The 24,348-nt window shown below is 35.9% G+C and overlaps 1 protein-coding gene across 1 annotated transcript; it reads right to left on the bottom strand.

Moving 5' to 3' along the window:
* Positions 1-95: 95 nt before the first annotated feature.
* On the bottom strand, positions 96-24,290 carry wdr17 (WD repeat domain 17). Its single transcript, XM_058771873.1, is given in 31 exon segments — positions 96-1,920; positions 1,999-2,182; positions 2,529-2,624; positions 2,717-2,818; positions 2,925-3,027; positions 3,854-3,995; positions 4,164-4,275; positions 5,284-5,304; positions 5,518-5,610; positions 5,612-5,655; positions 6,186-6,285; positions 6,370-6,461; positions 6,582-6,714; positions 6,791-6,855; positions 8,220-8,375; positions 8,532-8,657; positions 8,738-8,868; positions 8,952-9,101; positions 9,773-9,975; positions 10,947-11,111; positions 11,254-11,340; positions 11,456-11,538; positions 11,741-11,832; positions 11,952-12,120; positions 13,215-13,402; positions 15,189-15,311; positions 15,511-15,762; positions 16,364-16,594; positions 16,773-16,956; positions 17,344-17,472; positions 23,667-24,290. Coding segments are annotated over 30 exon segments (3,870 nt in total). The 5' UTR covers positions 17,467-17,472; positions 23,667-24,290; the 3' UTR covers positions 96-1,800.
* Positions 24,291-24,348: the final 58 nt, after the last annotated feature.

Raw genomic sequence — 24,348 nt, forward strand, 5'->3', positions numbered from 1 at the left:
ACTGTAAATGTATTATTATTTCAATCCTAATCAATGAACTAATTATTTCAGTCATGTTCAGTGTAGTGCACTACTCATAAGCAAAAATAAAATCATGAGATTTCTTGTACACTTCATCTTTTTAATAGTAATTATCAAATCATAGTCACAAAAAAGAAGGTAATTATCATTAACACAGTCTTGCCTGTTCTTCTATCTCGCCTTGCACGTTTATGATCAGACAAAATAAACAGATGAGACACTTGAAGCATGCAGAATTTGGATCCGTCCTGGCTTAATCCAATTTTAACTCTACTTTAGGATCAATATATGACATGTAACTGTCCTCTTTGTGTATTAACAATTATCATATGAATATGCTATGTACACCCATTAGAGCTTAGAGTTCAGACATTCTAAATTCTAGAACTATATACAAATAAATACATTTCACAGTGCAGTTTGATGAAAATAGTCTCTGTATCTGTATTTTCTTTAACATAAAACCAGAATTTCATAAAATAATTCCTCCAAACCATTTTATAAACAAAACTATGTATGACGGCCATTGCAACTGATGATTTTACCAATACAAATGACACTTTTTGTCTTTTATTTCCTAACTTCAGAAATGCACTCCAAACATATAGCTATGTATAAGCAGAAATATGCTTCCTCACTCTATATGTGCAGTTTCTCAAACTTATTGCCTAAGTTCATCTAGACATATTTTGAATGCAACAGTAAGACTTAATGTCCTATTAACTCTTTGTAAATAGTGTTGCCATACTTTATGAATATAAATATTACACATCTGGGCCCAGACCCGCTCTCTATACCCATTCATAATAGTTACTGAATTAAATGAAGTAACATTAAATAGTGATTGTTACAATATGAGGTTTCATTTCTAGTATTTGGTTCCACTAAAATAAGGTGTATATTCACTAGTCAGTAAATATATCATATAAAACAGACAAGGCGAACCATTTCAATGTCAAAGCAGCAAAACTAGCATGTCTCTCTTATGAAATCAAATACACAAACAAAAAATGTACAGATGAATACCCTGTAAGTCTTGAATTAAAAGATGTCTAGATCTTCTAAACATTCAGGCTGCTTGATGAAAATGCTCATACTCCATAATATCTGATGACAGTACCACCTAGAATTACAATCTTTGGGCTACAGATCTCAACCCTAAGACCTGAATGTGACACCTAAACCCGAATCCCAGAACCCGCTTATGTTTTAAGATGAGAAAGAAAGGCATTAAATATCCTGCTTCATATGTAACATTCATTACTGTATCCAGCATAAATCTCTCTTTATACAACAGTTAGTTGTGGTGCTCTAATTTGATTGGCCTGCATCAAATTAACATGTTCTTGTACGTGAAGAGAAGATATGTATTGTTCATATCCCTCTGCTTGCCTATGTTAGTGCATCAGTCACTTGTTGCTTGTCAAAATGCATTTGCCTTCTTTTGAAACAAAATAACTTACATTACTTTATACTGATTTCTTGTTTACTGAACTGTTGTATAAATGAAATATCATCGCATTTGTGCTGTTTTCCTTGTGTAATGTAAGTTCATACAGCAGCACTCTTGATTTTGCTGATTCTTTGCATATAAGCTGCAATCCTGAATGAAGTAAGCACAGCATGGAACGGCAAAGACTCAAATAATGTTGATTTGAACACAATTTGACTTTCTTTTGTTTATGACATACATCAAGCTTTCGGAGAGAAAATGGGTGCCTTGTGGCCTTTCCAGAGCCAGACCAACAAGAATACTGATCACATTTGTTGTATTTGTGCTCAGAAGGGGTTGAGGCGTATTCCTGTCCCCAACGGAGAGAAAGGGTTTACTTTCGCCCACATCAGGGCATCGTTTAGTGAAATGGCTGATTTGCCATCTTCCAGGAAGAATGCTGGACCCTGCCAGGGAAAAAAGGCATATTTAAGTTCAGTGATATTTGTATAGTGCTAATACAAGATTATCCACAAGAAACCCACCTGTATCCTGAGGCCAGTGAAGCAGGAAATCTGGACATCAGAGTGGCTGGGCAAGTTGGAGCCAGTGACATAGTCGGGACCCTCTAGGCCCTTGATAGGCTCTTCACTCATCCGACTCAACAGCTGGCTGTACTCCCTTTTCTGGGCCTCAGATGGTGGATTGTACAGTGCATCATCTGCCACTCTGTGTATGTGTAGAGACAAAAAGACTCAATACAGTATTTCATGAAACAATAGCATAATGAGAGATTTACAAGCAATTTAATCAGCAGGCCATTTTTGACAGAGAACACCAAATTAGGTAAAAGATTTTCAACATGGCATAAGTGTTAAGGGCAGTGCCCTAACTGCAGTGGATTCTGGGAGTGCATTTTCCATGATCTTCACTTGGAAAATGTCTAAAATAAGGTATCTGTTAAGGCAGCATTACTTGGCATACTGTTTGGAATAGCGTACAATGCTTTGAAATACTGACTTTGAAACTAAATAGTTGTGAATTATGAATTAGAGTAATGTATTGTGGTACAAACTTGAGGGAATATGTGCAGGCTCTCCAGGCCTCCAACTCTACAGACAGCTGCTCTATCTGCAATGGCACAGCCACCTCTCTCCTCTTCAGCAGCTGACTGAGGGAGGAAGAAATACATTAATTGTGATATTTACATCATATTTACACCATTAATTTAGTAACTTAATATAAATCCAACAGTTAGCGTACCTTGTGTATTCATACAGTGCTGGCACAATACTTGAATACTGTCTCCCAATGGCTAATAGTGCACCAATATACCCACAGAGAATAAGCAACTCATTGCGTTCTCTAGCCAAAGACAGAGAGGGAGCGAGAGAGTGAGATGACCATAGAATGAAAGCTGCTATAAATGACATCACCACCAGGTGTTTTTAAGGAAAGGTCACTGACTTACTCACTACACTTTGGAAGAATAAGACGGTCTGTTCTGATGTAGCTCAGCAGGTCTAGAATGTGGTACACAGAGTCCACCGTCCAGTCAGGAGAGCTCAGCAGCTCTATTGAGGGGAGAGAGTCGGTAATCTATTGTTGGAAGTATTAAGACCTTTTCATCAATGCATCAGTTGTGACTTTGGATAACACATCTTGTGAACACATCATGAATTGTTTATTGTTTTATGTAGAAGGTCTACACTGTAAAAAGGCAACCATGCAGCCTTGAGGCAACCAGCTTCAGGACTTTTTAAATTATATTCAACTTATGGAAAAAATGTTGCATCAACTTAAAGTTGGTCTGTACTTTCAGCAAACTAATATAACGTGTTCTAGAAATTCAAAACTAATAATGTTTATTTACTTATGGGTCTAAGATTAAGTTAAGCTGATTAACATTACATTATAGTTATGAGAACTCTCTTAGCTTGTCTAACTTGTGTTTCAGTTTGTGTAATTCAGTTATACAGAGTCACTTATATACTGTAGACCAACACAAGTTGTATATACTCACACATCCAACATAAGAAACTTCACTGAAGAGAACACTAATTACCCTAATGGTGACTTGAACCTTAACACTTTTGCAACAAAACATAATCAAACATTTCACTAAAATTGTAACATTGTAATTTCGTGCTGTTTAATATTAAAGTTGCTCATACTAAATTGCCTTTATTTTGATGTTTTTTTAAGTAGTGTCTAATTTTTCTACATTCGATAGCTCAGTTAACCTTTAAAATAGAGTTTGATAAAATGCAAATGAGCAGTATGCTACACATAGTATGCATAATCTGTAAAATGAACGTATTCTGGAAATAGCACTGTGATGAAATATTAAGTTGAATAAGTTAGACACAGATACATTTTCTTTGTCTCTAAGACACTCACCTTTGACATATGTGATCCCAATGGGAAGAGCTTTTTCTGGTTCTGGGCTCAGGAGGTAATACTTTACTACTTGGAAGATTTCTCCCTCAGCATGTGCACTTTCAGCAAGTTCTTTACATTCCTCTAAAGTCGGTAGAACACACTGAAAAAAAATGTAAGGAATTATTATAAATCATTATAGTTAAATGTCTAACATTTTCACTTCGAATAATAAACACGATACATTCTTGTTTGATTTTTCACAATCAATGCATGAATCATTTTTACTGGGTTAATGGTGAACATTGGGGAGTATGAATGAAGTAGCTACCTTTTCGTGCAGGTCATTGATTTCGGCTGAGCTGCCAGGGTAGAAGGCACACAGTTTGGCTAACAAGATCTCGTTATCAGGGATCATCTGGAGTAATCTGGCTGCAAGATCCCTGGGGAGTAGAAGACCCAATGCAACATGAGTTAAGCACAGGGAAAAAGTGGATATGCCATTCATTTTGTGGAACACAAAAAGTTGGTTTTTGAATATTTCAATATATTATATTATAAACGAATTGAATATTATAATCTAAATGAGGGCTTTCAAGAAGCATCATAAAAATGAATACATACACTAGAATATATAAATACACTGAAAGTTTTGGCAAGGATGTAAATGCACCAATCAGAATTGACAGTACAGACTTTTGCATTACAAAAATGTTACTTGATAAGAAATGTTGGATGAATGATTTTGGAAGGTTTATATGACAATGTAGACTTCTGAAAATTCAGCTTTGCCATGACAAAAATAAATGTAAAAAATAATGTCTTTTATTTTATTGCAAGTTATTTAAAATTGTAATAATATTTAGTTTTTAATGATTTTTACTTGATTTTACTTAATGTTTTAATCAAATAAATACAACCTTGGCCAGCATAAGAGACATAATAAATAGAAAAATCCACCAACCCTAAACTTTTAAATGGTAGTGTATGATAAGTTTATGTGAAGAGCAATTTAAGGTATTGTTCACTGATAATCATTGAAGACAATAAATACTTCATTCTGCATCTCTTCTGAAGCTCAACAGTCCCTGTCCTCTTGCACTTTTATTTTAAACTGAAAAATGTCAACAAAATGCTGTCCACTTTTTGTGTTCCATAAAAGAAAAAAGTCAGAGAGGTTAGAAACAACATGCTTGTAAGTAAATGATGACAGGAAGGAGAACTATTCCTTTTAAAGTGCTAGCTATAGGTATAAAGTATGTCAACAATTAGTTATATTAAAAATGTGTAGTTAAAGTTGAATGAAAACCTGAGGGGGCATTGTGACTCAGACAATTATGATTTATAGTATTAAGAAAGATAATCTATAAAGAATAAGCATTTAAGCATATAAACCTAATGTACATGTAACAAAATCAAAACTGAGTGACACAAGGGGGCAGAGAAAATACCTGTATGCCACAGATGGAAAGCTAGAGAGATGGAAATGACAAATGTAACAGGTGTGCAGTAAGGGTGACTGATCAGAATCATGTTAACATTTCTGTACATGACTGATGATAAGAGATGGGTTGCATTTAGAGGAAAGGGTGCAAACTATTTCAGAGGAAATATGATTTAATGTGACAAAAACCTGGTGCCCTTTTTCAGACTTGACTTTAAGAAAAGATCAGTTTTATTCTTACCAGGTGGCAGTGGTCATATATTTCCTGGCCAAGAGCTCCAGAACGTAGTGGGTGGCTTTACTGGCTGATTCTCCCAGGACTGTGCCCACACACTGCCAGCTCCAGCTCATTGCCTCTGATCAGAGATGCCATAGCCAGCTGACACAAGGAGATATAAACACTATTTTATCCTTACCTAACACTCACACATAAAGACAAAAAGTCTTTAATTTACTGTTCAAAAGTTTGGGGTCAGTAATATTTTTGTTATTTAGCCAGTAGGCTTTAAAGTGATCAAAGGTAACAACAAATTTTACTTTCATAATATGAAATTCTACTTCAAATAAATGCAGTTCTTATGAACAGCAACACAACTGCTTTCAACATTGATAATAATAAGGAATGTTTCTTGAGCAGCAAATCAGCCATTAGAACGACTGCTGAAGGATCATGTGACACTGGAGACTGGAGTAATGGCTGCTGAAAATTCAGCATTTCCATTGCAGGAACATTAAAATAGAGAACATTTAGTACATTTATTTTTACATCATTACTGACCCTAACCTTTCAAATGTAGTGTAAGTATCTTTAAAATAATCTTAAATTGTCTCAATAGGCTTTATCATATTCTTTAGATGTTTAGTTACGCTACAGGTGGTCAATACTATCTTTCAGTATTATGAGCTTACTTCTGCATTGTCTACAGCTAGATGACAGCAAGCTGCCAACACAGCACGGCCATCTTGGAAATACCACTCCGCCAGCTCTTTACACACTCTGTGCAACATCCTGGACAAACAAGGGGAGAGTGGGTAAGAAAATAAAAAAAAGAGGTGAAATACTTGATTATGTCTTAAATGAAGTAGAACTTACCCGCAGTATTTTTCTATGTTGTCATTGTCTGAGTTTGCAGCATGGTTTATTGATGTGATCTGAGGACCATGGATATTGCCTTCACAAGCACCCTGATGAAACAAAGCATGTTCTCATTTACAGCATAAACTCATTTGTCATGACACTCAACACAGAGGTGCACAGTCTTCCAACAACTGTAAAATGGGTAAAAAGATAACAGTGCCCTGTACCTGAGCCACCAGCACAGCTTCTTTCAGCTGACCTCTAGAGGTGAAGAAATTCACCAGCTTTTTCACCTCACCAGTGGCGATGCAGTACGGGATGACATCATCATTGCCTTCTTGCATAAGCTGGTCTGCTCTCCTGCAATAAGCACTTAATGAATGGTAATCGACTCACAACAACTGATTTAAAAAATACAAAGGAGTGTATGAGATACCTTTGCATGAGCTTTTTCCAGTATTTCATGGAGACACCGGGGGCCACGGAAAGAGCCTTCTCCCACTAAACACATAAAACATCATACATATCCAAAATCATCAAAAAATTAGTTCTGAAAGAAAAGTGTTGGATCATCCATTTTTATAGATGAGAAAATGGGGCCAGTAAGATTTTTTTTTTTTTAAAGAAATTAATGCTTTTATTCACATTAAATTGCATAAAATCTTAATATTTCAAAGAAATGCTTTTTTTTTTAAAAACTTTCGGTAACACTTTATTTTAAGGTCTCTTAACTAGTTGCTAATTAGCATGCATATTAATAGAATATTAGCCATTTATTAGTAGTAATTAAGCACATATTAATGCCTTATTCTACATGACCTTATTCTACATCCCTAATCCTACCCAATACCTAAACGTAACAACTACCTTACTAACTATTAATAAGCAGCAAATTAGTAATTTATTGAGGGAAAAGTTGTAGTTAATAGTTAATAAGTGTTCCCTATTCTAAAGTGTTACCAAACTTTCTTTTCATCAAAGAATTCTGAGAAAAAAAATGTACAACAATTTGCATAAAAATATTAATGTTTTCAACATAGATAATAAGAAATGTTTCTTAAACAGCAAATTATCATATTGAAACGATTTCTTTAGGTTTATGTGAAACTGAAGACTAGAGTATTTACTGATGAAAATTCAGATTTGTCATATTTGATCAGTTTTTGACTTTATTTTGAGTTGGGTTTTGCATGTTTCTCGGTTTTGTTTCCTGTGTTTGATTTTGTTTCCTTGGTAATTCAGTGTGTGATTGATTTCATGTACATGTGTCTTGTTTAATTGATTAGTTTGCCTTTGTGTACATACTGTATGTGTTTGTTCTGTTCATGGTCTGATCTTATCTGTGTATACCGGTTGCTCTGTTTGTGTCTAACAATGCCTGGGTATTCTTTTTGCAGTTTGCATTTAATAAAATAATTGCTGCACATAGATTCTGCTCTTTCTCATCCTTGCTGCAACCAACCATGACAAGCTTTGCCATCACAAGAATGAAATACATTTTAAAATATATTGATACAGAAAAAAAAAAAAATTCACAATATTACTGTTTTTATTGTATTCTTGATCAAATAATGGAGCTGTGAGGGAGACAGCCTTGAAAGATTAAAAAAAATAAAATCATTAAAAAATCTTACCGACCCCAAACTTTTGAATGGTAGTGTAAGGCTTTCAATTTACCATGTTACTGATTCATTATATATAAAAAAAAAAAAACTGAAATAACACATTAAATATAATTAATCCATAATTAAATCCGGACCCATCAACAAATATGTTATTAAATAGATTACTTAAGCAGCATATTGATGTAATGAATAAAAAAAAATTCAAATAAACTAAACATTTAATGGCTTTTAAATCTTTACCTCTCCCAGTTCCACCATAAGCTCACAGTATCTCTGGATTTGACCCAGTCTGATATGGATTTCTGCTGCATTCTTGAGCCTTTCCTCTTTACTAGGCGCTCCGATACCACCCCCAAACTTTGACATCTTTACTATAGTCAGCTCTTGTGCTTCAGACTACAGGAAAGACACATACAGTGAAATTGACAAAAACTTAATATAAAATACTATACAAATATTGACAACATAACATTCAACAGAAGCTTGCAGGACTTCATTTTACATTTCAGTTGTGACATTATTAGAACGTTGCATCACTAGTTATACACTCACAGTTTTGAAGCGGACCAGATGTTTCATGTGCATTATGCCTTGTCCATAGTTCTGTGGAAGAAGACTATCATCCTGTCCGTTGATTACAGCAACCAGATCCCAAAGGTTATGACTCCCACCAGGTGGCTAAAAAGACAGAACAAATAACCTATTATTTAGACTCCTAAAAAAAGGCCTGTGAGAGTTCTGTGTTGAGATTCACTCACTGAGAAACACTCGGAGAACCATCGGAGCTTCTTCATGCGCACGTCACTAGAGAGTTTATCCAGCTCCTGTTTGATATCTTTGGAAATTTTTCCACACAGGAGAGGAGGAGCTCCAGGGACCATAGCACGATCTACACTCAACAAATAACTATGTTTTAATGTCTTTACAAAACCAACGCATACAGACGGTATATAATATGTGCATGTTTTTAACCTGTGTTGCCAATGATGTCATCCCAGCTGTGGTCAGTAAGGATGTTGACCACTAAGGGAGCAATTAGAGGAGTGAGTGACCAAAGTCTGACCGTAGAGTCTCTGGAGCAGGAAGCCATGGTGAACGGACGGCTGGGGTGACATGTCAGACCTGGGGGATTTCATACGGTTGACAAGGCTGTATAAATAATGTATTATTACCTTGGAATGACACAAAATGATGGATGAGTGTTCCTATACTGTATGCATAATTCTACTGAAAGACAGTCCTTGGACAAAAATAAGTGTTCCTGTCACATATTTAGGTCTCTTAACTATTAAATGTCTGCTTTTCCTGTCTCCATTAAAATAACTTAAATCAGTCAACTGTGTCTAGCTGTCACAATGTTGTGTGTGGGTCAGTTTTAACCCACACTTGATTTTCAAACTGCTGGAAATCGTGGCTAAACTATTGATTTCTTTTTGAAATGTTGAGACTATTTCTCACTTAGGGTCTGGAATGCGCATGTAAAGTTTTGAGACATAGATAAATAGATTCGGAAAGGCTATATAAAAATTGCTACAAATTTGTTGTGGCCACCCCCCTCCCGTTAACCCCTAATTGACCCCCCCAATTTTCCAAAAATCAACAGCTCAACACTAAAAAGCTACAATAGATATTTTCTGTTTTTACATGAATTTTTTGTATTTTCATAGTGCTGATTCTTGGCAAATTGCATGGAAACCAAAGAAGTTGTACCCTGTTTTTGAACACAAAGTAAATAGTCTACGTGCCAAATGCATAAAATCATAATTTTGTCTGCAGCATATTTAATACCCTACCATAGACATCAGCTCCATGGTCATACACAGTGTCTAGACAGGTGCCGTCTCTGGTGTCCCAGACGCGGATGGTGTAGTCCCAGCTCCCTGAGGTCAAAAGGTATGGCACCTCTGTGTTCCACATGAGACCCCGCACTGGAGCGGTATGGCCACTCAGCACGTTAATGCAGGCATCTTGGGTGTAATCCCAGATACGAACAGTCCTAGTCGACATGCACACAGAAATGCATTGTTTAGGAAGTTTAAGGTGCTCTCAGGAGTTTTTGGTTTATGTTGTTTTGAACAATGACAGTGATGTGAATGTAACATCACATACACATTCTCAGTTACCAGTGCCATTGCAGAAATGCCCTATTCACAGGCATCCATCATTAATTTATTTCAAGTTTCTAATAGCTGGATGATATAAATAGGATGATTTGCATGTCAGCTCAATTCATAGGCTAATTATATAGGTGTAATTTATTGCACCCCACATTAAATTGTGAAATACCAGGATTTATTATAATTAAAATTTACATATAAGGTGCATAAGGAAAAATAAAATATTTTCTTTTTTTTTTTTTTTCAAATTTCAGCGAAAACTGTAAATCATTTTTATTTATTTTTTTATTATATTTTATTTAATTATACTATTCTTTTTTATAACAAGTTTTTTTTTTATTTGACAAATGTCTATGAAATTAAATACAAATAAAATTTGAGAATTATAATTTTTAATGCTATTGAAACCATGTACAATACTGTTTTTGAAAGAAATCTCTAATCTTCAGCAATGCTGCATTTATTAGATCAAAAATATAAACAGTAAGATTGTAAAATATTACCATTAAAAATAATTATTTTAAATTTTTTAATACATTTTAATGTGATTTATTAAAGCGATGTCAAAGCTCAGCAGATATTACTCCAGTTGTCACATGATCCTTCAGAAATCATTGTAATAGGCCGATTTGCTGCTCAAAAAGTTGAAAATGGTTGTGCTTAATATTTTTGTGGAAAATATGAAAATAACAGAATTTATTTAAAAAAGATTGTTTTTGTAAAATTCTTACTGTTACTTTTGATCAATTTGCTTAATAAAATAATTATTTTCTTTTAAAAAAAAGTACTGACATTGTGTGTAGTGTAGCCTATATTAGGAGTGCAAATGAAGATTTAATTGAATGATTACCCATCATCTGAGCCGCTGCACAGTATGCCCTCTCTGAGAGGTGACCAACGCACATGGAATACTTTGGCCGTGTGGCCTGTAAAGACTTTTAGTGGCTGGTCTGAACTGGTGGCCAAGTAATAGACTCGAACATTCTTGTCTTCACAGCCAGTGGCAATCATATCTCTGTGTGAGTGTGAGAGAGAGAGAGAGAGAGAGTGAGAGAGAGACAGACAGACACACAGTTTATTATAATTGTGATAACAAGAGAAAATAATACTGGTAAAAAGTTCTGACATCTGTTTATTTATCTGGTTAATACACATACTTGTTATTTTGACTCCAGTCACAGCCAAACACTGCTGCTGGATGTTTATATTTGTGCAACACTTTGCCATCAAGGGTTCGAATTATGCTGAAATCAAATAAAAAGTCATAATGTCATGTCAGTGAGGATAATATGACTTCATAGCATTTACGAACTAAGTGGAAACTTGTGAAAATGTTATTCAAAATGTAAACAGACTCACCAAAATCCATCTCCACTGCATGTGGCTATTCTTTTGGAATCTTTATGGCTCCAAGCAACACAAAAAATACCATTCTTCCCATGCTGCAACACAATTGCAGTCAAAATAAAGACCCATGCTAACTTTGAAGATTGTTCAATCAAAATTAAAACAACAATAGAAATTTAAATAAAATCTAATTTATATAAAATCTCTTAAAATCTAATTTAAGTTATCCATTCTGAATAATTAGTAACTGTGAGAATTCTGGATGAATCAAAATCAATAAAACTGTTCAGTGCTTGCCTCATTAAATCTTGTGATCATTTTTCCCTTTTTCACATCCCAAATGAAGGCGCCATTCCTTGATGTGGCTCCTGCTATGCAGTTCAAATCTCCTTCAGGTTACAGTGAAAAACAAAAATGAAGAAAAGTACTAGCATGAATAACCACAAAAACAAAACCTGTCTGAAACTTCAGTGATAACATGGTCTGTAATATTGTGTATCATTCTTACCAGGGGCCCATGATAGAGAATAAACCACTCCCTCATTGCCCGGAGACGTGTACACAGCAGTTAATGTGTTTATATCCCAGACTTTTATCGTCCCATCAAATGAAGCTGTAGCTAGAAGGTTTGGATCATCTGGCTTGAATTTGCAGTCGAAGATAGTTTCAACATGACCCTGTGAGAAAAAGAATGTCATTAAATCATAAAACCTTACATGTTTGTATTATAATTGTATAATCATTATGATGGAATTCTTGACAGTGTTATTTTTGTTAGCTAAAACTAAACTCTTTAAAAATTGAGTTCATTAACTGAAATGAAGCTGAAATTAAATATAAATATTAGATGAAAAACTAGAAATGTTGAAAATTAGAAATGTTGTTGAAATAAAATTAATTTAAGTTGAGGTACATTTCTAAAACTAAAACTGAAATAAAACTAAATGAAAGCTAAATGGAAATGAAATCTGAAAATATAAAAATAAAAGCTAATTGATAAAATAAAAAAGATAATTAATATAATAGGATATAAATAATACTAAATTAACACTTCTGATTATTATTCTGATTCGCTGACAAACTTGAAACTGAATTGAAATACAGTAAAAATATGTGGTCATGTTCTGTATGTGACAGTTAAAATGTAAGTCAGACACAGGATGCTTAATCAGTGGCGCAAGGAAGTAGTTCTGCACATGTCCTGAAATATCCATCAGTACATGTGGTATTAGTGCTATAAACAAAACAATTGAGTTCAGACTGATGACTTTTTGAAAATGAATGCAGGACCACTTCAGAAAATGAATGCACACCCGAGGTCTGCACATTTTGCTTTGTGTTGTGGGCGCATTATCACCTCAGGTGTGCATTAATTTATGACAATTCAGTGGTGAATTATTCCTTACCTAACCATGGGGTGAAAAGGTTTTGTTGCATTTTCTTTGTCATTAATAACAATAAAGGCAACTAAAAGAGCTGTTTGTTGAGAAAATAACATGTACACTTGCTGAATTGATCAGGTGACCTTTAAAATCACTAGGACTGAAGGATACCTCTTCAACAGCAAGATGACTAATATAAAAACATAATTTTAAGCTTTAGGTGCTTGCATCAACGTATTCACTTTTTAATTACAATGTAACCTAAAAAAATCCATGTTTTTGTGTAGTGTAGGGTACTTTCATGATATTAAATGTAAAAACGGTAATAGTCATTTCAAGGTTTTTCAATATATGTTAACCGACAGGTAACAACATGTCACTTTTCCTACCAGATCCCGCAGGAAGTCCCACTTTTTGGTGCCCATATCATACAATCCAACCCCCCCATCCATGAAACAGCAGACAGCGTGGCCGGGTGGGAGGGAGAAGGCCTGGTTCTGTGAAAGAGTAGGTGGAGGCACAGCCTCACTAGTGGAGGAGGTGTAGTGATTCTTGGAAGGGGAATTCGTGCTAAAGGCTAAAAGAGAGATGACAACACTGACTATGTTTACATGTGCAGCAACAATCTGCTTATTTCAAATAATCAGAGTAAGGACTTAATCGCATTAAGGAGTTTAAATGACATAAGCAAACCTCTTCACTCCCGTTTACATGCGATTTTCATTATTCTGATTAATTGCTAAGAAATGTGGTTATTTTGATAAACTCGCATACGTAGGTGTGTTACTGGCCACTGTTTTAACCTGCTTAAGTCAAATGCAAAACACATTTATATGGACGTATTGAATGATTATTTGGCGTCATGATGAAGATTAAATGTGATAGCAATAGCAATACCAGTGTAAACTTCTCAAACTCCAACATTGAGTTCATTTATGGATTTATGTGAACAACACAATCCATACGTGTACAAGAACGTGCTCTTTGGTCAAATCGAAAATAAATGTTTTCATACCTGTTTATTGTGATTAAAATCTGTATAAACCACATATTTTACTATGATTATGGTTACTGTGATTATGAGCGTAATTGCATAAATTTGATCGAAGCATTTTTTTTAATCTCATTATAATTCCCCTTATGAAAAAGATGTTTATTCAAGTGTGCTATTAGTACACTTCTTTTAAACTTATAAATAGGAAAGTATACTTTTAGTGTACTTTTTATGTACTTCTCAGAAATGGGCTTTATATACTTCTAAGAAATATACTTAAAATTACATTTAAGTATACTTGACTTATACTTAGAAAAAGTCTAAATATATTTGAGCTATACTTTGCCCCTAGAATCCGTGTTTTCATTGTTATATGGTAGGGGGCGCTAATACACATCTTCTGTACAGAATTTCCAAAAAAACACAAGTGAAGAAGAAACCGAAACAACCGATGCTTCCACATACAGTATAATCTAATACGATCATCAGACATGTAACAGCATCAAAACTGTGTAACATTATGGAATAAAATGTCGACCAATAAGAGGTAATAATGACTGTCAAGCTTTGGGGTGTTGATCGACTCCATCTACATTTTGATTATCATTCTGAATCCAACTCATAGTCTTTTTTTCAGTTTTTTGTTCAAAATGTTGTTTATTTTATGAAACTTACCCACATTCAAGTGTTTAAAAAAGAATACATGAAGCTAGAATAAAATGTTTTTGTTTACAAGCAGATACCCCGTTCTTTCTTTTGATGTTTTGTATGTTCAGATATTTATTTACAAAATATATACAAATTAATACCTAAACAAGGACATAGTAGTATACTTAAAGTATGATGTAAAGTTCACTTAAAGAAAACGTACGAGTATACTTGCAGAATCAAATTACAAAACTAGTAGTTTACTTAGACTATACTTCAAAGTGTACTAAAAATGCTACTACACACATTTAATTAGTAAACTATCAGTATGCCTATAAGTTCACTTTTAGTATAGTTGCAGTACAAGCTAAAAACATTGGTGTAAACTAGTTGTGTACTCAAAGTTTACTATTGTTATACTTAAAGTATACTTAAAAGTGTACTTTTATATACTAGAAAGTGGGCCAATTTAGTCCCAAGGAGTATTGAAATAGTACACTTACAAGTATTCTGCTAGTACACTGATATTTGTATACTTACTACATACAGTATACTTAAAAATATACTTGAACTTTACTTAAGTATACTTAATAAAATAAACTTGAAGTATACTACTTTTTGGTAAGGGTCATTAAGAAGGTGCATGTAAACATAGATATTGTGATGAGGTACTCAAACACAGTATACAGAAGTGATAAATGGTAAACTTGAAAACACTTACATTTCTTTGCTGGTGGGGAATTTAAAACATGAAGTGCATGGAAGCCGGTTTTCTTCAGTTTGAAGTTATCCAGAGGTGTCGCTCTTGATACGTTCCATATTCTCAGCACGCCAACTTGAGAATCTTGAGAATTCAATATAATATAAGAATTTTTTTTTTATATAGTATTAAGTCTTCCATTTCAAACTACTCCCCTTCTGTTTTACGTTAAAATGTAAATGCAATTAATAATTAAATGAGAGTTCTAAAATCAGATCAAAGCTGGCCTGTTAAGCTAAAAACTACTATTTCCCACTAGCCCTTCTGTGAGCATTTATCTTACCCCCTGTGATAAACATGCCAGGGGCACTGGGCACCCAGGCCAGGCATTGCACAGAGGCAGCAGCACTGGGGAAACTAAAGGTTGTGATGCAGGAAAGAGATTCAGAGTCCAGCAGTCTGATGCCATTGTGCATGTTGGCCACCAGCAGGTAGTCTGTGCTGAGAGGGTCCCACTCTAGAGCTGTGACGGGGTCCTCTTCATCTGTGCCTTCTAACGACTCGGGACGCAGTACATGCTTCTGATTCTTTGAGCCTAAAATAATATAATTAAAGAATTTCAAGTTATTGTGCATGTTAGTGTTGGGCAATCTGCGGTATGTTGATGTCATGTTAGATTTTAGTATTTTGTTTTGAACAGATTCAGCCAAAAATGAAGATTCTGTCCATTTACTCATCCTCATGTTAGTCCAAACCTGTATGACTTTCTTTCTATCACTGTGGCTGCCTCTGAAATTGCATAGTTTGAAACTTACTTTTTGACCACAAAAAAGTATGTTCTATATAGAATAAATGTAATACTATATCCAATGTGCTGTCACTGTCATGTGACCTACAGCGTGTCATTTCACTGCCGTGTCCTCATGGTATAGTAAAGTGTCCAGTGGATGCACATTTTTGAATCTCTATGAATTCGAAACATACTATTTTCCTCATATACTATTTTTCATTGTCTATTCTATATATTTGAAGTAGGCATGTTCACAGGCATGTGTTTTGTTAAAAATTTTGGCTAACATTCTTCTAAATATCTTTGTCTGTGTTCCGTAGAAGAAAGAAATGGATAAAGGTTTGGAATGTTGGACATGTTTTTAGTATTAACAAAAAATATTAACCAACATGAGCAGTCATGCTACCTGGCTGAAAGATGGACAGACTGCCATCAGTGTGTCCAAATACTACTTTTCCCTTCTTCAGTGGATGCCAGCGGAATAGGCAGATATCCGAGAGGAAACTGTGAGCCTCCTTGTGCACTGTGACTCCTGAGTCTGGCCCAGAGATGGTCCATATATACAAAGGACCCCGGTGGGATACAAACGCAACGCTGTCACCTGCATTCCAGCACCAGCTTAGAGAAGCTGGAATACCTGAAAATCACCCGTTCAGGCAAGTTTAAGACCTCACATAAATCAATCACAAACAGAAACAGTTATTTTGAGTGATGTCTTGGAGGACACATGCTGTCAGGTGGAATATGCGTCTCGAGGTGGTGTGCATTTCTTTAGATATTACTGTAACGGGTAATGGGTGTGTTGGAACAGGTACCTTTGGTGTTGTCAAGCCGTGTAACTGCCTTTTGCTCAGCTACGTTCCAGATGATGAGCAGGTTATCAGCGCTAGCACTGGCAAACACTTCAGGGTTGTGTGGACACCATGATATAGCTGTGATTGTCTTCTTGTGTTCAGACATGATTGCTCGCAGCTTAAACTCATTATATCTGTGATCAAGCTAGAAAGACAGACTTTAATCAGTGCAAAAAAATAAATAAAAATAAAAAAACTTCAAACCTGAATTCAAAATTTAAGTCACATTAGACTATATTTCTAGGTTTTTAAAGGGTTCACCCAAAAATGAAAATTCAAATATGAACATTTTTAATGAAACCTGAAAGATTTCTGTCCATCCATTAAAAATCCATTCCATTGATTTTTTTTTTAAATGTTCTTAAAGCCTTAGTTTAATTTGTGTTTTGAAGATGAACAAAAGTCTTATGGGTTTTGGAACGACATGAGGGTGAGTAAATGAAGACAGAATTTAAATTTTTGGGTGAAGAAAGAGACATTTTCTTCATTAACAGTCTATGTTTTACCTCAGTTCACATTTGTTTGCACTTACTTGGTACACATATATGGCAAGTGTGGCACAATACGCAAACCTGTCCCCACTGGCAGCACACACGTCTTTGTTCCAGGGCTGGCATCCAGCAGCCAACAGGCCAACCTGCTTCACCTGAGACATCTTTACCTGGACGAAGAGATGCCAGTAACAACAATGAAGATCTGTGACATGCCCATTGGTCTCAGCAATCAAATAAAAAACACAAGTGTGGGGTTGCGAAAACAGACATTAAAGTTAGTGACTCCAAAATAGTTGATTCCCCTATTCTGAAAAGCCCTAGAGTCAGGGTCAGGGTTGACTCCAGCACAGGAATCAACCCTCGTTTTTGACTCTGTTGCTCTGTCCGAAATCACTCACTTGTTCACTCATTCCCTATATAGTGCATGACAGTTGAGTGCACTAGGCTATATCAGCAAAGAGTGAACAAAATGAAGCAAGACATTTGTACACTGAGGTATTAGAGAGCTGGAGCTGTAGCAACAACATTCTCACATACTTTTATCCTACTTTGCATTGTAATTATGTATGCCTCTGTGCCAGCTTTATAATTTCACTGATGTTATATATTAAAGCAATTCATCTGGGCATTTAAGAGCATCACCTGGCCTTTATAATGAGATTAATTTAGCAAAGAATACATCCCTATGTTCAAATAACTCGATCTTCTGGTGATGCATGCTGGACTTCTCCAGTCATTTAGTCCTTCAAATACAACCAATTGACTACAACCTCCATCCAATCAACAACCAACGAATAGAACCAAGTCCCTACCCTACTTTTTTTTTTTTCTGTTTGGATAATCCATTTCACTCAGATTGTATCACAATCAAGAGGAAAATATCTGTCACTACTACCATTACATAGCAACTTTAACATAAATCTGACTGTAATATTTAAATAGCAGCTCACAGTAAGCTAAAAAAACAACAACAAAATGATTTGTAATTGTGTGAAATCATCAGACCTAATAATACCAGACCTCACTCTGTTGCTCCTAAGCTCCATTTGGGCCCATTCGTGTTCAACTTTCACATGCATGTCTCAAGACACCTGCATTCTGTTCCATTCCTCTTGAGCTGCGTCTAGCTGTTTTCGTACGCAAGTGCACGTCTTGTGAGAGCGGCCGCTTAGGGTGACACTGGTGAAAACAACCCTCATCACTGTCTCTGTGTCATCTCCTTCTCTCTTCTTTACATTTGAAGGGATAAAGCTACGCCAGATGGCTAAAAGACCGCCACACAGCTCCTACCTTTGGTTCATTGTGATATCTGCTGAACCAGCACAGGCTTTCCATGTCTGCTATCCTCTCGCCTTCACAGAAGCAAAGCTGAATGGGACTCTGCGTTAGCGACTACAAGAAAAAGAGCTGCTTCAATAGTCTGTGTGCGACTGTTGCCCACTGCGCGAGTGCATGTGTAAGTAGAAATGGGGGTAGAGGAAGAGAGAAAGAGAACATGCTCATTGACTGGTGCAGGCTGCTCGTGTGGGAGAGGTGGCTGGAGACGAGAGCGACGGAACAGCTCCCGCCGGTAGCCAGGCAACAGCAAGATCCCTTCATTTAAACTCCCTCACTTACCCCCTCCCCGACATACGCACAACCATGAACCTCATCTCACCCCTGTGCAGCCTTCTTGAAGGTGTTTATTATTTTTCTCGTCATGATTAACACGCTCCTCTAAACTGTCCAGCATGACACGTACACGTAACACACGCACAAACTCACACAGCCCACACTGCACACACAGCAGGGCATTTTGTTCCAAATGACATAAAAAATAAGCCCAATTTAAACTATTTTAAAGGGCTTCCATTTAAACCAAAATGCAAATGTCAAAATGGCCTCTCCTAAGTGGCTTGTTTTGACAGGCAGACATATTTTGCCTTCATGTCTTCCCACTTCTGAAGTCGTAATTACAAGTTCAAGTGCTTTGTCGTAAATGTATAGCTTCCTGTCTGTGGTCAAACATACATACACTCTATACTTTCACTGCGCTATTTAGATTTCTGGAATCAAACACATGTTATTTATGCTGTGTATAAAACAGTATGTATTGCTTTATGTGTAAATATGCAAGCCTTTAAAGGGTTAGTTCACCCAAAAATGAAAATAACACCATGATTTACTCACCCTCAAGCTATCCTAGGTGTATATGACTTCCTTCTTTTAGACGAATACAATCGGAGTTATATTAAAAAAGTATGGTGACCAATGCAGAAGTTTAGAGGAGGGAGAAAAACAAAACACCGGTCACAAAATAGAAGTACAAAATTGTAAAATAATCCAGGATTTGTAGAAAAAAAAAGTCGATATAAGCCAAGAAGAGACTGGTTTTCCTTTGCTGTACACAAAACTTGGTTCTCGCGAGACTAGAATATTTTCACCGGAGCTTACGCTATGTCTATGTCCTTCGTCATCCACTGGAATGCCACTCTCTCGTGAATATGGATATTTTTTCTTACACAAATGCATCAGAAGGCATTTATTAACCCCTTGGAAATGTTTGGATCACTTTTTATGATGGATGGATGCATTTTTTTGGGCTTCAAAATCTCGACCCCCATTAACTGCCATTATTAAGTTTGGAAGAGTCAGTACATTTATTAATATAACTCAGATTGTTTTCGTCTGAAAGAAGAAAGTCATAATATACACCTAGGATGGACTGAGGATGAGTAAATTTTGGATGAACTACCCCTTTAAGGTCAAGACAAGGAAATGTAGCTGTTGTGGTAAAAAATAAATTAAAATACTACAGCAATCGTTCTTCACTCTGCCAAGTTTAAAGTTTATAGACTGCCAAAGCTTCCCAGTCATAAATATGACTTTAGAGGCCGTTCATTACAAGTCCAATTTCTGACATGGAAACTATGATAATTCAGATAGCATGTGAAGGCAGCAACAATGAGATGTCTGAAAGACAGGAGATCAAATAATGGGTGATCTTTGAGAAATGTGTTTGTGTGTTCGTCTATGACTCTGACCTCAGGCCTCCAAATGCCACAGAGATCGTGATCAGCAGAAGTTTGGCTCTGTTAGCGATGTCACCCCCTCAACACCTCCTACCCCTTCGGCTGGGCTGCGGGGGAGAGCGTGAGTGAAATGCAGACAGAGCAAAACACACAGAGGGAGAGAGAGAGATAGGCCAATCATGAAACCGTTTCCTTGGTGATGAAGACTTTAACTCCAAGAGGCGGTTGAGATGAAGTGGCAGGAGCTCTGCTGGAGAGGGCGAGAGTGCCGGCCAGAATCAAACATCCTACACCTGGGTAACACATGCACCGTATCGACGTACAGCCTACGTTTGTTCCTACACCACCTACATAAGCTTGTCACGTCAACTCGCACGCTTCCGTGAGACACACATGGCCCATTCATCTACAGTGAAAAACATTTAAAACATTACAAGCATTTTAAAAAATACAAAAAAGAATCTTCTAGATAAAATTTCTGACATCATACCACACAAAAGTAAAGTCCTTGAGAAAATTGCCTCATGGCAATTTCTTTCCCAGACAGTGTATTTCCATACAAATAGCACTGAAATGAGATCTGTAATAACATTTGCATAATTTAGATAGCTCGGTAAGTACCTCTCTTTCATCACGAACGTAGGAATACCTACATGCTTATCCTTGCTTACTTCTGCCAGAGCACAAATCCAAAGAGATCAGGGCACATGCAAGAACTGGAATTGAACAAACAGACTACTGCATAAATGAAGCAAACATTGTTTTGTTTTTTTAAATAAAGCACTGGAGCCTGTTCTCTGAAGAATTTGCTTTCTATGATATTGGGACAATACTGTGACCACAGAAATCACATTGCATGCCACAGATAGCCATTAATTCAATGCAAGACTGACACAGATACATCCATTATCCTACCCTCCATATAAATCTATGAATAGACCACAATGTCTAAGCTATTATTGTGCGTGTGTAAAACAAAGAATTCAAAAACCATGTCTGCAGGTTAGAGATTGTCACTATCGCCGCAGCTTTGGATCCATTTGTTAGAATGAAAGGTTTCAAATATGTTTACATTTTTATTTAACTTTCTACATATGACAAAATTCTTCATATATGGAAATTTAATGTTGCATACTGAGTTAAAAAGTATATGATATGATGAAAATAAATATACAAAAAGGTCCCAAAATGTATTTAATATATTGAACAAATTATTTTAAATATTTTGCATAAAATATGTGTTATATCTTGGCTACATCTTGGGGCTCCAACAATATGTTTTTTTTTTTTTAACCTCAAACATTGTTCTTGCAAGTATTTGTCTGTTACTAAAATAAATGTGCAACAATCACCTTTAACAAAGTGAAAATTTGACATCTCCAAATTTATGTGACAGCTTCACATTTATGTGAATTTATTTTTATTTTTTTATAATTAGTGTATGTTCTAGTTCAAAAAGCATTCAAAAGGTTGCAGATTTATGTAGCTAATGAGAGTCCCTGCAATTGTTGCATATATTTTGAGACTTGAGATTTTCACTTTAAGGCGATTAATTGCATATTTATTTACTACTATCTTTAAAATATTACCAGCAATATTCTCATATATCAGACATAGCACCAAACAGGTGTTTACGCTTTTTTTTTTTTTTTTGCTATTGAGTGTTTTAGCAGAAAATAACATCAAAAGGCCCTATAACCCCGCTACCCGATCATGAAAAAGATAGAAGAGAATAGCAGCCATGTCTCTCATTGTCTGCAGCACCAAAACAAAAGCACCAAAGCTTTTCATAAAACAGCAATATGTGCTGAATGCAGCTGAAGCTCATTTCTGACGAGTAAACTTTATAGAAATGAAAACACTTACATTTAGAAGGTAAATAAATCAATAAATGTATAATACATGAAGAAATTGATCATATTACATTATTACATTTGCAACGTTGAAAAAAAATAAAAAAATAGAGTATGCAAATGTTACTGTTTTGCAGCTGTTTGTCTTATGTATCCTGACCATTATTACAATTGATTTACTTTTTATTCATAAAAATTATGTACTGTATTGACCCTAACCATTTTACAGTACTCTCAATATTATATCATAATTTCTGTTTTACTGGATTTAACAATGCAAAACTGAACTAGTGTCATGCTACTGCTATGAGAAATTTATTACATTAAGTACTGGCACACAATCCTAGTCTCTCTCTACATGGGGCCTAAAGAGGATAAAAAGATTGACAACGAAAGAAACATTGGGCATTCTGCATATCTAATCTTTTCCTAGTTATGAGGATCTTCACTCAGCAGTATGTATAGTTTTTAAACTCTGAATAACACCGTCTTCCCCATTTCCTCTTTACAATCAAATACTCATCACCCTAACTACATGTGCCACGTCTTCAATTACTTAATCTGTAAATCTTTTCTGCTAAACACCCCATCGAGACTAGGATATAAGATTCCCCAGGGACAGTATAAACACTCTGCTGAATCTGACTGTGATTGCATCAAGCAGTTCTCCTATGATATAAAAAGATGGCACACTTTCCTACCTTAAAATAAAGTGACTCAACAGAACTACCAATTTACACAGCCAATGCCAAAAAACAAACGTAAATAGACATGCTAACTATTCTAACATGAATCGTGCATGAGGTCTCATAACTTGTTCCACAAGCCAACATGTCAAGTGAATATCTGTGATGATCTGCATGGCTGCATGTCCAATTTTACCTGTCTCAAGAAGCGCTGGCCATTAGTCCTGCTTGTCTACACATCTTGGCAAGAGAAAGCTGATTATGTATCTCATTTCTCACTGTGTCTAATCTGCGCAGCACTGTCTGCTCAGATGCTCAAAATCATAATGAAATCTGTGATGAGGCTCTGAAATGCATTAGCAGACCTTTATCAGCACTAACAGAGCATCTGGTGCATCCCCTCAATCACAGTTCACCTAAAGTTCTGCCAAATCACCTTCAGAAAAGTTACAGCACCATAAATAATCAGAATATAGCCTACTACTGCCTTTGCAGCTTTGTAACCGAAAAATCTCTGTAAATGTATTTCAACAGGAACACTCTCAAAAAGGACATAAAACACAATTGTATGTCATTTACTGTACTATTGTTTCCCTTCTTGCTTTCTTTCTTTCTTTTTTTCCACAGCAACAATTATGGACAGTGCTGGTCACGGTCCGGTCCATATGAGCAGGGTGGGCAAAGTAGTTTTTTTTAAAAAGCAGCGCATGTGCCCAAACGTCTCGTTTTGAGGAAATTAAGCGAATATACTCGAATATTACGTTGAAAACAGAAGTGAAAGATGTGAACACAGATAATGAAGATCGCTTACCTCTCTCTGTGTCAGTGGACAGCGACCTGGTGCTGAGATTAGGTGTATCGCTGACGGACAAACACTTGGTTCATGTAGTTAGTTAACGCTGCCTCCGATTCATTGCGATGATTGGTCCATTCGAAACATGACGTCACACCCTGTCCAGTTTCTGAACGCTGATTGGTCATTTGCCCGATCAATCAACGCAAATCATAGCCCGAATCCGTGTAATCTTCACTCGGGGAGGTGCTCAGGTGCTCGTGCTGTCTTGTATGTGTAGTACAAACGGCTGGCCACATCTTGTTGGGGAAAAAACTAAGGAATTGTAACAATGTGTAATTTGGCAACCGTTCATTCAGATTGATTGCTTGTGGCTAACATATGCGACTGTGAAGGCTGCGTAAGGGAGAGAATACGATGCATTATTTATCCGACAGCCTTTTCACACAGAGATTCAGTTTCATTAGCAGACTTTCACCTCTTGCATGCTGCACATCACACTGGCAATTTTTATTTGCTTATTTTTTTTTACAGATAAAGGTAATAAACCATTACGGTTTTGCATAAAGATTGCTTGTGGTCGGGTATAAAAGCGTGTCATCGGTTTTTACTGTAGAGAAAATACAACGTGTAAATATAAAGAGGATTTTTCTTTTATTCAACACATTGAAAGTGCAACTCCTCTATACTAGCAGCAGAG

Source organism: Onychostoma macrolepis, chromosome 01 (genome assembly GCF_012432095.1).
Source record: "Onychostoma macrolepis isolate SWU-2019 chromosome 01, ASM1243209v1, whole genome shotgun sequence".
NCBI lineage: Eukaryota > Metazoa > Chordata > Actinopteri > Cypriniformes > Cyprinidae > Onychostoma > Onychostoma macrolepis.